The sequence below is a fragment of the Silene latifolia genome, chromosome 10 (genome assembly GCF_048544455.1).
Source record: "Silene latifolia isolate original U9 population chromosome 10, ASM4854445v1, whole genome shotgun sequence".
In the NCBI taxonomy this organism is placed as follows: Eukaryota; Viridiplantae; Streptophyta; class Magnoliopsida; order Caryophyllales; family Caryophyllaceae; genus Silene; species Silene latifolia.
The window spans coordinates 42133759-42149060 of NC_133535.1; the positions used below are offsets into that span (position 1 = coordinate 42133759).

At 37.6% G+C, this 15302-nt stretch overlaps 2 protein-coding genes across 3 annotated transcripts; both read right to left on the bottom strand.

Moving 5' to 3' along the window:
- Positions 1-210: 210 nt before the first annotated feature.
- On the bottom strand, positions 211-5271 carry LOC141605550 (ABSCISIC ACID-INSENSITIVE 5-like protein 5). The gene is made up of 5 exons (XM_074424372.1): positions 5049-5271; positions 3363-4802; positions 2962-3033; positions 2842-2871; positions 211-517 (listed from the first exon to the last, which is right to left on the bottom strand). The coding sequence occupies exons 2-5, from the start codon at positions 4497-4499 to the stop codon at positions 446-448; spliced, it is 1311 nt and encodes a 436-aa protein (XP_074280473.1). The 5' UTR covers positions 4500-4802; positions 5049-5271; the 3' UTR covers positions 211-445.
- Positions 5272-6063: 792 nt separating this feature from the next.
- On the bottom strand, positions 6064-15046 carry LOC141605551 (uncharacterized). 2 transcript variants are annotated; one of them, XM_074424373.1, is made up of 5 exons: positions 14755-15046; positions 12011-14552; positions 8867-10393; positions 7183-7426; positions 6064-7074 (listed from the first exon to the last, which is right to left on the bottom strand). In XM_074424373.1, the coding sequence occupies exons 2-5, from the start codon at positions 14456-14458 to the stop codon at positions 6512-6514; spliced, it is 4782 nt and encodes a 1593-aa protein (XP_074280474.1). In that variant the 5' UTR covers positions 14459-14552; positions 14755-15046; the 3' UTR covers positions 6064-6511. The 2 variants fall into 2 exon arrangements, with proteins under 2 accessions (XP_074280474.1, XP_074280475.1); XM_074424374.1 differs by having other exon boundaries at positions 12011-14524; positions 14755-14999.
- Between the last annotated feature and the right edge of the window lie 256 nt (positions 15047-15302).

The window sequence follows — 15302 nt, forward strand, 5'->3', positions numbered from 1 at the left end:
TTAGACACTTAATATTCTTCTTTATCATTTATGACTTGTTAATTTATCTTTTGTTAATAATTATTTTCTTAACTATAGTTTCCTAGTCAAATTGTAGTATCAGCAGTGCTGCCTAGCAGTTGCTTCTCCATGTATAAATAGTATACCATAGGTACACACAACTGTTAATGCAATTTCTCAATAAAATATATCTCTCCTATAATAACGACCTGTAATAATAATATAAATAAATAGCACTATAACCTTGCAACCTACCATTTCGTGAATTACTAAATGCATGCCTAAAATACATGCTAGTAATGAAGATCTCAAGGGCAACAAGTAAAGCTTCCTCTTCCCTACTAGCGACGATGTCTAGAGGAAAGGGAAAAAAATGCAAGCTTGAGAAATTCATAATCTCCTGAAATATTTACAGAAAATGCACTTTAAAACTCATATCAACTTCTCACCATGGTCCAGTATGCGTCCTCCTCAATCGCTTTCGAGGTCCAGATTGCTCATTTGTCATCTCTTGCACCTGTTAAATCGCCTAAATTGGTCAAATTTATTGCAAGTCTCAAAACATACATGGCTCGTAGGAAATCTTGAGCAACTTAATTTTAATTTAAGAAGTGCAATAGCGCTTCATGATACCAAATACAACACAAAATGAACATTAAGGATGGATGATCTTTGATAGATTTGGTGAAGCTTTCCTACTTGAATGAGTTAAATCTCAATGCAGTTTTATCATGGGTCATTTTATAAACAATCTAGGTGTAAATTCGACCCCCTTTACCATGTAACAGACGAGAGCCTTTTATCATTTATTTCCCATACTGACAGAAACTATAGCTCATCAACAAGTATAAGTACGGAGCATATAGATTATAGCCGATTAATGCGAAGCTCAAAGCACTTGAGAAGCTAAGAATTTCAAAAGAAAATCTGTGCAATTTGCAGAAACCAGGATCCCAAAAACATAAGCAATAAGTGAATTTTAACAATCAACGTAGTCCCCTTCACTAAAATTACCCCGGATTCTTTTTCTTGGCCAATTCAATGGAACAAATCCATTTCTAATTTGCCAAAATTTTGGATCTAAAATCTCTCTTTTACCATTAACAATTAATGGTCCTAATTATATTCATCCCTTATACTCCTAGGGCACACGTTAATAAGCTTAGTATGGAAATATTTTAAAAGATATTCTCATTTTAATTATGGTCAAAATAAAGGGATATTCTAAATGGTACCCCTCAATTTTTTGATTTTCTACATGGTACCCCTACACTTTTTAAAACATACATGGTACCCCTAATTGTTGTCATTATCACTAAGTATACCCTTAAACTTTATTTTCCGTCAATTAAACTCAGTTTTAGGCGTTAAGTGATTACTTGGGCGTGTAACCAAACTTGTCATTTATCATCCCATGACATAAGGACTCTATTAGGCTCAATATCCATCTTTGGACGTGATAATTTGGCAAGGAATCAATAAATTTTCCGTCAAATTTTTTTTAGCCCATATACATCAATAAATATCAGGATTGAGATGAATATTGAGCCTAATAGAGTCTTTATGTCATGGGATAATAAATGACAAGTTTGGTTACGCGTCCAAGTCATTACCTAACACCTAAAACTGAGTTTAATTGATGGAAAATAAAGTTTAGGGGAGATAGTGATAATGACAACAATTAGGGGTACCATGTATGTTTTAAAAAGTGTAGGGATACCATGTAGAAAGTCGAAAAATTGAGGGGTACCATGTATAATATCCCAAATAAGTTTGTACTTGCATTTCTCATGAAAATATCTTGTAATTATTTCCATATTAAGCTTATTAACGTGTGCCCAACACGTTAGAAAAACCGGTTTGAAAAAAAAGTATGTGGGTAAATAATAAAGGAAGTACTAGCTGAAGAAAGGAAGTATGACAATAACGTTAAAAACTGCATACTCGTGTAATTTGCACAGGGTTAAGACTAGTCATTCATCTAATATCTCTACCAATTTATCAACCAACTTATCTTTAAAATATCGGAATTACTTTTTCACATACGAACTTTACTCTTTCACATACATTTTATCATTAACTTTCCATCCAATACCCTTTTAGGTTAATCTAATTTACTCAACTCATCACCCCCCTTTCAATATTTACAAAAAATATGCACCACCCTCCCACCACCATTTCCTCACCGTCTGCCACCCCATCTCCTAACAGTGCTTCTAAAAAACGCTACTGTTTCAAAAGTTAGTGTCACAATTCAACTTCATGGTATCACTGTTATGTTGGTCGGCCGTTAAAATCTTCATGAAAACATAAATCTTGAATTTTTTTTACGCTTGTGCACATAAAGCAACAATATACTATGTGATCTTCAATCTGTGTATTTGTGTAATATTCTCCACCTTTGTCGACCAACTATCCCCCACCCCAATTAACCGTCCTCTATTAAACCCTAATTATATAAAGAATCTGAGCTAATTGTAAAATTCTAATTAGTCTGATATAAAAATATAAAGAAAATCATAAATACAGATTTATTTTAGCCCCAATATGAGAATTAAGATGCATATGCGATGAATTTAGTATGAATTGGATTAATTTTACAGGATAAGGAATTAAAAGAACTTTTTTTTTTAGTGTAAGCGAGAGAATTGGGTTTTGATTTTGAGTATAGAGAACAAAAATGACGAGGGTAAAAGCGTAAATATTGTATGTGAAAGAGTAATTCTCGTATGTGAAAAAGTACAACCCTAAAATAGTAGTGCCAAAAAGAAAAGAGATAATCCTAAAGGATAGGAGTGAATATAATAATAAACGTACAAATACACAACACTATTACATTACCTGATTTTTCTGCATCTCCAAAATTTCCGCCTGCAGTCAAACAAGTTGAGCAAATCAATGGTATGCAACATATGCGTTTTGGTAAACCAATCAGTTAAGAATTACAAAATGTCAAATTACCTGCTTCCTTATTAGTTCTTGATTCTCCTCTTTTAGTTTTGCAATTTCCTGCTCTAACTCCATTGTATACGCCTAGAGAGAATATACATAGCAATGTGAGATCACTAAAAAATCTAATCCTAGTTATTTTTCTGGGAGAAAGTAATACTTTATTCAGGTTAGTGGTTCGTGAAGAGTAATTTATAAGATCTGTTTACAGATGGAAGATAGTGCATAACAATTGCCTCAATGATTTTGATCAATCAGCAGTTCAGCATATCAAAAACTATGGTCTGATTTCTAGTAATCTTTTAAGTGTTGGTATCCAACAGTCTTTGAAAAGAGGTAGTATACACAATGAAACGGGGTGATCAAAAGGGCGGAAAGAGATGCAACTACGACAAGAGAGGATAAAGATAGACCTGTTTACGTGCTCGTGATCTTGCGGCGGATTCTCTGTTCTTTATCATTCGCCTTTGTCTTCTCTCAACAACTTTCTCAACAGCATTACTGGATTTTCTCCCCCTAAAACCACCATTAAAGACATACGGCATTGGTGAAACTGAAGAAGTATTTCCGTTGCTTTTTGCAAGCCCTTCTGATGATAAAGTCGCTGGAGATCCAGCAGGGGCCATCCCAATCATGTTCATGCCCCCGCCTTGCAATCCTGAACTGGGCATCAAATTGTTGTTCATTGCCGGATCACCTAATCCATTCATACCACCTCTGACTCGTGTGTTATCTAACTGAGGATTACTAGGCAGCAGCATCGTTGACACAAAAGAGGCAGCTGGCTGCTTAGGCATCAACGGTGGTTGTCGCTGCTGATGCGGCTGTGGTCCCAGCTGAGCTTGTGCCGTGTGCTGAGAACTTCGTAGACCATTAACATTCAAGGGCAAAGTAGTAGACTGCATATTAATTTGGTTTGTACTCTCCGGCATTCGATTACCCATCAAATCAACGCCTCGACCAGGTTGCTGAAAATTAATCCCAAACCCTGAATCACCGTTATTACCAGACTGAGCTAGATCTCCAAAAATCCCACCAGCGCCAAGATTGGGCTTTCCAAAGGGTTGCGGTTGAGCATCTTCCCTAACAACTCCTGCTCTGAACAAAAACTCTTCCAAAGTCATCTCCCCCAAAGTCTGTTGTCTCTGCGGCACATTTGACCCATCGCCATCCTCCTTTCCACAACCAAACTCTTTGGCTATATCCTTCCAAACCTCATCAACCTTCTTCTGGCTAATTGTCCTGGGTAATGTTAACGATCCCTGTCGCTGCAACTGATTCACCCCTTCCGGACCATTAGAAGGGATCGTTGCAGTTGTTGACATAGACTGGGCATCTTCAGCACTCCAAATGTTCTTCAACAATTCATCCATATTCATGGACCCAAAATCCTTCCCTATACCACCTAGTGTACTCTGAAATTCATCGAATGTCAACGAGAATATAGAGGATTGCCGTGTTAATCCGACATTTCCCAATCCCGGTGGTCTCCCATTGCTTTCCCCTACAGGCTCATTCCCAAAGCTGCTAAAATTCATATTACTCCCCATACCCTATAATTTCCACACTAAGTATCTTTCTAGAAGCTAATTCGGAACGTTGCCAACTTCAATTATCAGTATCTATAACATCAATACTAATACCAATATAAGCACTTTCCATTTCAATACCAGTATCCTATTCCTAACCCGGCAATTTCGTCGAAAGCAAACAATAATTTAGATAAACTAGATCACAGCAACTCTGAAAATCTCTATCAATAGCATCAAACCCTAAGATCATGAATACACAAGCTCCAAATTCAACCCCTTTCAACTTCAATTTTGGTTTCGATACCATTAACAAACCGTCACCTACAATTTCGTTAAAATTCAAGTATACAATTAAACCCTGCAAAATATAACAATAACAGCAACAACAAAAAGCAGTGGCAGATCCTGGCTTGGGTTGTTTTTAGGGCGTACTTTATTTAGTAATTCGGCCCTTGAAATTTTTCGACCCCTAAGTCGGAGGCTCCGCCACTAACAACAACTCGAAAGCTTTAAAAAAAAGCAAATAAAGTAATAACGAAAAAGCAGAAATGTGGTCCATTTGCGTACCTTTGGGGGTTCGTCGTAGTTGTTTATGAAGATGGAGGAGAATATTGATGTAGTGTTTGCAAACAGTGTGCAAATTGATATCAAAGCCTTGAAATTGTAGAGTTGCAGGAATTATTCGTTTTTTTTTTTTTTCAGTTTTTTTTTTTTTGAAAAATATAGTCCGTGGGTTGTAATGTCGTACACGCGTCGATAAAAGATTTGGACACTTGTTACAATGGTGGGCAAATATATTATAGTGAAGGGAGTTGAATTATTATAGTGAGGTGCTGCTCTTTTGCTAGTGGTCCACCTGCCCCCGTCCCAACATCAGAGTAAACATTAAGCAATTCTTGTTTAATATCGTCTTAACTTAATTTTGAGATTTTAAATTATAAAATATTATAAGTATAATTATATAATTAAAACAAACCCATGCAAAGTAATGGCTGATTAAAATATCATTTTTTTATTATTTCCTTGAAATTTCTTCTTAAACATTTTTCACTTCTACTCTACACGCATATTCCGATAGTTTGATTAAAACTGTTAGTTTGATTAAAACTACCATATGACGAACGAGCTCCGTTACTATAACACATTTTTTACACTCTACCGAGAAAATTATCAGAAAGTTAAACCTCATAATCATTGGCTCAAAATTGGAAAATTGCGTGGCAGAACAAAATGTGAAGCAAAAATAGGTTGAGCATAGACCCCAACAACCGGTCCAGATTCTCTCAATTACCTTTCTTTCCATTACCTATCTATTACTTACCAATGGACCGGATTGCTTCAGGTGACAAAATAAAGGACCCGGATTAGTTTTGGATACTTCAATCTCCACCTCAATTTTTATACAATCTTGATAAATCCAAACCGTTAATTTTTTCTTCAAATCAAATCCTACCCATTAATAGGTGAAGGAGAGGATCCGAGCTGTAGACACCAAAAACATCCTTTTTTTTATATCGAACAATGCCAATACGAGTGGTGTTTCAGATTGGAGGAATTTATCAGGAAAAACAGAGCGAGAAAGTTGATTCAAACAGCATCTGGAAATTACCTCTTATAGATGTTGAGTTTTTGAAGCATTTTATTTACAATTCTCTACAGTCTACACTCTCTGACAGCTCTTCTATAAAGCAACCAAGAATCCAACCAGATGTTCTAACAACATCCAAATAACTGTGTGTTAGTATTATTTAGCACCTCTACCTTTGATCCCGATCTTCAACTAAACAACTAAGAGGACATGGAGCAAATAAAGAAATACAATTCTGTACAACGGCGACAAAATTTTCCAGGTTTGGACTACCAGAGCTACCCAGCTACAATTAGATCAAACCCATCCATCACTACTATCATGATTAAGGGTCCCATCTCGGCTTCCAAGCAAGTTAGACGGACTTCGATATATACAGCAGAAAGGGTCCCACCAAGTCAATGGGTCTAAGAACCTGAGTAGAGTGAAAGTAGATAGGTATTCACTGATTTGATAGAAAGTCATCATCTGGGTCCACATACGAAGCTTTAACAGCTTCAGCAGTCACGATAGCAGCTTTAGCCTTTTGCATTGCTAAATCCGCTCTACAAAGCATTCTCTGGGCATTTTCCCTTTTCAGTCTGGCTACAGTAACAGCATGTCGAGCAGCACTCGCTGCATCACGCAACCTGAACTCGTCGAGCTCAGAGGGACTCACCTGGTCAAAGTTATTCATTTGGCTGGGCCACTCTGAAGAACATGTAGTCCATATGTGACCGCTATTACTCTTACCCATATTCCTCGGATTATATGAAGGAAACTGATCGTTAGATGGCGGAATCAAACATAATTTTTTTGACTTTATTTTGTAAGGCTTCGAGTAGTAGTTCCTTTCAAAGCCATCATTATTCAATGAAAAATGGCCCATGCTAACTCCAGCATTCCTGGGAGAGAATAATCCTGTTGATCGCTGAAGTACAGGAGAGTAATCGGATGTCCCTTCATTGTAGGCAGAATAGCTCGCTCTGTCATCCCCTAAAGAAAATCCATTTGATCTCCTTGCAACTAAAAACATCAAAATCAAACAGATAAGTTCGGGAGCCACAATGCACGAGCTAATCAAATTGCAACAAATATAAAATAAATAATAATAGTATAATATAATAATGGTACCTGGAGAATGACAATATTCTATACACCCTGGAACTCCATTGCTCAGATAACTAGTTGGAAGTTTCTTCTGTGGCCTATGTTTAGACCCTCTATTGGGCACTTCCAAACCTCGCGGTTTCAAACAGAAGGCAAACATGGCAGGTTTCTCAATGGCCATGGGTTTCTCTGAACTTCCACCGGAAGGAAGTGATACTACTTGCTCCCACTCTTTCAATTGCTGCTGATACTTTTCCCAGAGTGGAGGCTGTATTAAGAAAAAGAAATTCATATAAATTAGCTTATCCCAGGACTCGCCTATTTCATTAGCCAAGACAAATTGCAACAATAACATTTAACCACAGAAGGATCAAACACAGTTTCAATTGAAAATGTATTAGAGGGCCAATGGGGCTATTTCAATAAAATGGAGAGAGCACTGCATAAAAATAGAAGCATTAAACGATTTTGGGCGTTTTTTTATTGAAGCACACATGCAAGTGGGCGAGGAACTAGCATATGTCCTTTCAGGCTTTCACAAGTGTGTACAGTTCAACTTATAAATGATTATAAGGAGAGGGACGGGCATAACTACATAACAGGCTATATATAAAGTAAAACCTAAAAATACAAAAATACAAAAAAAAAAAAAAAAAAAAAAAAAAAAAAAATTGTTTTCCATGATATCCTAAAAAAGGTCAGAGTGTGTCATTACCATTTACGACTAAGTTAGTAACATTATAAAAAGTAAACAAAAGTACAATTGAAGCAATAACATCATTTGCAAAGAAATCATCTCCCCTGGTCAAAGATCTTAACATCCAGATGTCTGGAATATTTCAGTCATTTGAAAGGAAACCCTATGACCATGGACTGCCTACAACGGGTAAAGGTTTATAGTGGCAGCTTAGTATAAAAAAGCATGCTTTGGGCGCACTTAAGGCACAGCACGCGAAACACATTCCATATATTTTCCCTCCAATATTATTATCTTAGCCCTTCCTTTTTTCCACAGTTACGAAGTTTCACTTAGCCCCTTTGAAATCTAAAAAAGAGTAAAACTTGGATGAAGCGTACGCCACTACTTCAAGCCTCATCACCACGAGCCCTCGTAGCCTTGGTGCGCCTTGTTCAAAACTAAGTGTGACATACAGCCTCACATAGACGAGCAGAGCTTCCTGATAGGATGTTAGGTAATGATTTGCAAGAGATCATAATGCAAATACTGTTTTTCAGCTTCAGTCTTGAAATAAGCGTAAACAATGCTAAGGAAGGCACTACCACCCCTACTTCATCTGTAAGAATGTCGACATTTCTTTGGCAAGAAACCTCAAAGCTTTTACTCATGAAGTTTAAACAAATCAAGATATTGTTTGGTTACCCTTAGAAAAACACAGGAATTTCAATTCATGTGGATTGCAAAAATTTATTTGCTTACCCCAATACACATGAATTGGAACTTCATAGGAATTACAATTCCTCATTAATGGAGGAAGTTGCTCACCTAGCCCTCCTACGGCCCTAGGTAAGTAGCCAACATGAATTCCAATTCCTAGGCATTGCAAGTTCATTATGCAATCAAACACCATTTTCCTATTCACGTAAACTTTAAAATCAGGTGATACATGTCACTTCCTAAGCATCGGAAGTTTCTACCAACAACCAAACAACCACAAAAGTAAACTAGCAATTCAAATGAAAGGGGTACCTGAAGATGTCGGATCAAAGGCATTCCCTTCCTCTGTCGTTTTTCCCGCCAGTACTCGTACATATTAAGAACTACGTTGAATGGCCCAAACCCAGTCATGGCATCCTCCAATTCATCCAAACTGAAGTGATCACATTGTTTGGCATATGCTAACTTCTCAAATCCATCAATTGTCTTCTCAAACATCTGATCTGAGACATCGCCACAACCATGCTCATTAAAATCTAAGCCTCTGTGTTTCAAGAGCCACTGTTCATCATCACTGTCCATGTCATACAATACACAAGATGGATTCATGGCAATGTCAACGTCTGCGTCCAATTGCCGGTGGTATTTAGAGGAAGGCCTCAGGTACGGTACTTCAGGCACAAAATCATCATTTTCTTCAATCAGACGAACCCCTGGAATGGGAATATTTTTCACAGACGCAGCACGAAGATTCCGGTTACAGCATTCTTCATGCATCTCTTTGAAAATTACCCACTGAGTCCTGTCTGTGAACTCCAAAATCCAGTCCTTTCCTCCTTTCCACATCATTGCATGAGTATAGCGGTTTGTCGTTCCGGGTTGCAGAAACTGATGCGCTTTGTATGAGTATTTGGTCTCCCCTGAAATTTTTACAACAAGCCTCCATTCATGGTGATCGACAAGCTCAAGCGCAACTCTTGCACCACATTCTCTCCACCCTCGATCACCGACAGTGACCAAACAATTTCCATCACATGTTAGCATTGGCATATTTCTTTTCGAACTGGCATTGGTTTCCGATGATTTCTTCTCCTTGGTTCTTCTAATGCGTTTATGGGAGAACCCTTTTTCATGATGAAGAAGATTCTTGTAGCTTGAATCATTTCCACCAAGTGGCATAGAATAAGAAACTTGAGTCCGTGGCTTCTTAGGCCCATTACCCAGACCATTATGAAGAAAGTCTTGTTTTCTATTAGACCAACCAGGGGAAAGACATGCAGATGTCGAAGGACTAAAATCACCATTTCTACAGCTGTGAAACGAGAGTTGAGTGGAACATGGGCTGTGCATAGCATCATCATTGATACCCACAGCAGAATCAGCAGGATGTTGAACATTTCCCACCTCAGTACCAGCCACACTTTCATTGGAGATGAGCGATGGAATTTCAATCGTCATGTTTGCCTTTGGGCAACATCCAATCTCGGGGCCAACAGAAGAAAGCTGGTTGTCGGTAGTCACTTCAATGTTTGCAGACAAAACATTATCACCAATGTTCTCTTTGGCAACATGCCTATCAGCACCAACCACCTCCCAATTATCCTCTGAACGATCCGTCAATGATATCAGATCATCCTCCCAAAAGCTGGAGGATGATATTCTACGTTCCATTAAAAGTTTCAAATGAAGACTATTTAAAAGTTTAGGGGTAGTAGCAAATGAAAGAGCAGAAGGCCCGAGTTTTTCGTCACTGTCAGAAGTTACATGGCTCAACTTGGCAACAGACGATTGTTTACAGGATTTGCTCAGTGTCTGCAGCCTAGGTCTTCCCTGAATATTCTGATTACATACAAAAGGCGCACAATTTAAAGAGGTACCAATAAGAAACCAGAAAGTATTTTCTATCAACACATAAGGAACTTCAATAATAAAAAGGCTTACTAAAACAAAGGAATAAAGCATACCAAAATAAACAATCAAAGAAACAAAGTTAGAAATTAGCAACAATGAAAAACACGATGAATTACGTGACAGGAACAACCACCATAAAGTCAGCTAGACACACTGATACACCATTTTTTTAAAACTACAATATTATATGTCAAAACAATCAATCAAGTGTAGCAAGAAATGGCAAATCAAGACATACCCCACTGCCTAAGGCTCCATACCCTCAAGGTAGCACGTAAAGATATTAGCTATTAAAATAAATACAAATAACATTAACCAAAGGAAGGCCGAATATTCGCATGACATAAAGTTCATAAACATGGCAATGGATATGCAAACGCATAGTGCATAAGAGCTATTTTCTATAGTAAACAATATACTTATGAACATGTCAATCTTCAGATAGATCCAACTCATCCCATAATGTAATCTCCACAAAGCTCCAACACTAGGCCACGCCATGGCGATAATGCATCACAACCACTATGTAAAGGTTTTGAAGGTTACTACGACTGCAATTAGAGGTTGTATCAGCCATATTTATGGCGTAACACTTGAGATTAAGCCACAGACCAATAGTTAATACCGTGAATGTGTAATACATATCTTATTAAAAGAAAGTAAATTGATTTATAAGGGGAAAAAACAACCTTTGTAACTTTGTTAGGTGATATGGAAAAACAAACTCTCGTAATTTTTTTTTAAAGGGATGCTTTAGTGTCTAACTCAAATGAGGAAATATAGAGCACCATGTCTAAAAGAAACCCAAGCAATTACTTAGTACCACAATAGTACCTCAATTTCAATCACAGTCATGGAATCAGCTTTCACAGCCTAAAAGCACTATTAAAGGGGATGCCTTAGTGCCTAACTCACACCAGGAAATAAAAAGCTCCGTCTCAGAAGAAACATAACTACTTACTCATACAATAATATTCAATCTCAAATTCGGTCACAATCAAAGAATCAGCTCTCGCTGCCTAATATCACTAAATGCCACCAGTATCGCCTTAAAAGGTGGTAAAACATGTAGCAACGATCTTCAAAACCTTTACAAAAAAGGTTGTGTTTCTACGTTACGACCTTGATCCAATATCATGCTCAATACCACAAACAAGAATATATATCATCACTGTCGCAGCCGTCGTCAATCTTTACATCCTATTACACTTCTAAGGCGCTTTTATATTCAGAAAGTAACATACACCAACAATATAACCCCAGTGACAGTTCCTGCCAATTAGAGGGTAAGAAGGAGCCGGCTGTACGCAACATTAACTACAGAGAGTTCTTTATGTTGACCCAGAAAATTGTGCCCAGATTTATAATGAATGACTGCTATTTCGAAAGAGATAAGAAGCACGGTTAGTATATGAGCCATATTGCTTTAATCCGTCATAATCCAAAATCAAAGGATAACGAGGCTTTAGTTCCATTCAAAATGGAAATGGTTTTGGGAGTTAAATAAAATAATGTGAAATGTATGACATATAAAAAGTTCATTACCGTGAAAAAAGTGTGGTTTGGAGGCATAAAGATTAAGGGTTTCTGATGACCATTTAGAAGTGCCAAGATGTTGCCATAAGTGCATTCAAGTGGAGGTAGCTCTTTGGTGAGGATGCAGTGCTTGCTCAGCTTTCTGTCTAGGTATGACCACTTAGAACTCACTACCCCGGTGAAGTAGTGAAATGTGAAAACAAGCTGCTTAGTCAATGATCGTAAGCCGGAAAATTGGAACCTGATTGAAGTTACAGGAAGTTGCTGACCAGCATAACTTTCTTTCTGATTGGATTGAAAGACCACCAAAATCAGGAAAACAAATGAAACCGCATGCATCAAGCAACCTTCAAACAAGAGAAACCGCAAACCAACAGTATTATCAACAAACAAGATTTCTAAACAGACCATTCTCGATAAAGAGATTACTGCCCCATGCTGATGCATAAACATGAAAAAGGGGCCTCCAAATAATTTGTCGCCAACAAATGGTACAGGTAAGTCCAACTCACAGCTAAACGCCTTTAGACTTGTGACTAGAATTGTCAACTTCAGACACCCAGAACCATCAATGTCCCAAATGGATTCATGTGAACCCAAATTCTTATAACAATCATCACTTTTTACCATGGATAGTAACATGTCTAATCCAAAGTCGGCAAAATCAATAAGTTCAGAAGCTGTTTCACAAACAGGGAGCTCTTCTGATGACTGCCACGAGTCTGGAACGTGTATATTCGACAATTGTTCGCCTCTCTTCTGAAACCGCCTCCGAAAATAAACTATAGGAGATCTCTTGTTCTTAGAAAGAACTTTGTGATCACGGAGTTTTATGTCCCTCATAGAAACATGTGAATTATTCGGCACAGCAGAGACACAAGCTAAGTTATCTGCATCACATCCAGAAATGTTACCATCAACCATTAATTTGCTTTTTCCGTCACAAACCAAGGACAGAGATGATTTGGCAGATTCATTAGGAGTTTTCTGCCTCTTCTTTATTCCAAATGAAGCTGATTTATGTATATTAGAGCGAGCCAGCCATGAAATGATAGGCTCAGACTCCATATAGTTACTACTTTGCTCCTTATCAGAGGTTTCGGCCTTCTTTTCATTTCCTGAATGTTTGTCTTGTGTTGTTGATCTTTTCTTCCCAACCTTCCCAGGCACTTCACTTGGAAGTAAAAAGAGCTTGAATCTCTCGTTTTGGAGATCAATCCATTCTTCTTCACGATCATCATATTTAACATGATGAACTTTCTTCTCAGGGTCATAAGCTATTACATAGCCAAAATACCAGCTCTTGTCTAATGGCCAAAATACCTGAATCCTGCGGTTAAGTACCGCATAAGAATCAAAATCTGTGGCCAGAACTTCATAAAAACGACGCCGATTTTTTGAGAGGTTCTTTCCTTTTTTCTGATCCTCAGACCCACAGGCTTTGGCTTCACCATCAGTTGATGCGATATTAGACTCGGCTAGAGAGATAGGATGAATGATATCAAAGTCGCTATTTGAAGAGATTGCAACTGATAACCCATTCGTAACAGACCCGGTAGAAATTTTACCACAAGAAGAAAAGCCTGTGCAGCTAGTATCAAACCGCGATGAAAGCATTCTGGCTGCATTTGCCTCAAGATTCTCCTCATCGTCCCGAGGCTCATCAACAGTCCTAATAGAGTCATTAGAAAACTTCTTAACTTCTTTAGAGGCTCTGATTGCAGCTAATCTGGTTTCTTTCACTTTATTGCGAAGTCTTTTGGCTTTCTTCATCAATGAATCACTATTATGTACAGAGGATCGAGAATTTTCTCTCTTCGAATGCTGAACTGCTAAGTCACAATTACTTACTTTATGGTCAACAGAGTGCCTTTTCCTTTTCACCTTCCCAATAACTCCATTACTGAAAGCACCACAAGATTCTCCATTCTGAGGCAATTTCCCATTACTATTGCAATGCAAACTCCCATTCGTGTCGCCATTCCATTTTCCCAAACCGTCACCCAAACTTGCTATACTGCCCGAAACTCCCTCCGGATTTGATGCAAAATCAACTTCAACCTTCTTCCTCCGAACCAAGTCTCGGGGTCGTTTGGGTATATTTACACCGCCATTCAATTTAAGTGAAATGCCACCCAAACCACCATCATCACCACCACCTTTACCATCATTCTCATCCGGTCCCACCTCCTTACCTACTTTACTGGCACTCTTTTTATTCGTCCTCGCGGACAATAAACTAGTCAACAACACCTCCTTCCTACTCTTTTTGCTAACCACATCCACACCCTCGGAATCAAGTTTCCTTTTCACACCATTTTTCATACTGCCACCACTCCTAGAACTGCGTTTCTTAACAGCTGAAACCCATGGCCTATCATCATGACTTTGAACGTCTAACAACTCGGATTTCATACCATTTCCTGTACCATCCGAAAAATTCTCACTGTTTTCCATTCAACATGCACTAACTCTACTAATCTAACCCAAAAAATCACAGCCTAAACATCCAAAATTCCAAGCCTACATGATTGTAACCAATATTTCAGATCTGATAACACAAAATGCAACAAAAAATCAAACACAATTGAACAATCATCACAAATTTAGCACATAAAAATACTTTAGAGCACATCACACTAATTTCAAGATAAGAACCCTAAAAAATTTCAATTTGAACATAAACTAAGTCAAATTAACTCGATTTTAAAGCCGCATGCTATACTATTTACGACAAAAAAAACAAAGCGTACCTGAAACATCGATCACTTGGCGAAAAAGGCAGCGATCAAAAACGAAATACATGAAATAGAGCTAAAGTGTGAGAGATTTTCGGCGGTTTCCCCAATTTAATTTGATAAAAATCGCTATTAATTTCAAATTTTGTCGATAGAATGAAAGCTAGGGTTTCGGTTCTCCGTCACAAGAAAGAGAAAAGAGTAAATGGGAACAAGATTTGGGAAAAATGAAAAATAAAAATAAAAAGTAAATAAAGAGGGTAAAAAAAAAATTGTTTTCCCTATTTAACAAATTTTAGCACAATTAGGCGATGTTTGGTAAATGGCATATTGGCCAATTTTTAGCATATTCAAGGGTTTTAGCGTGTTTGATCAATCAATATGCTAATTTTATTGTTTGGAAAAGATATTGAAACAAAGATATTTGGGGTCAATATCTTTGTTTTTACAATATCTTTTACCCTAAAGATATTAGTTAGCGTATTGTAAAATAGGAAAATTTTCTCCATTTTACAAAGAAAACAAACAATCTACTAATCGTAATCGCCAATTACCAAACACTT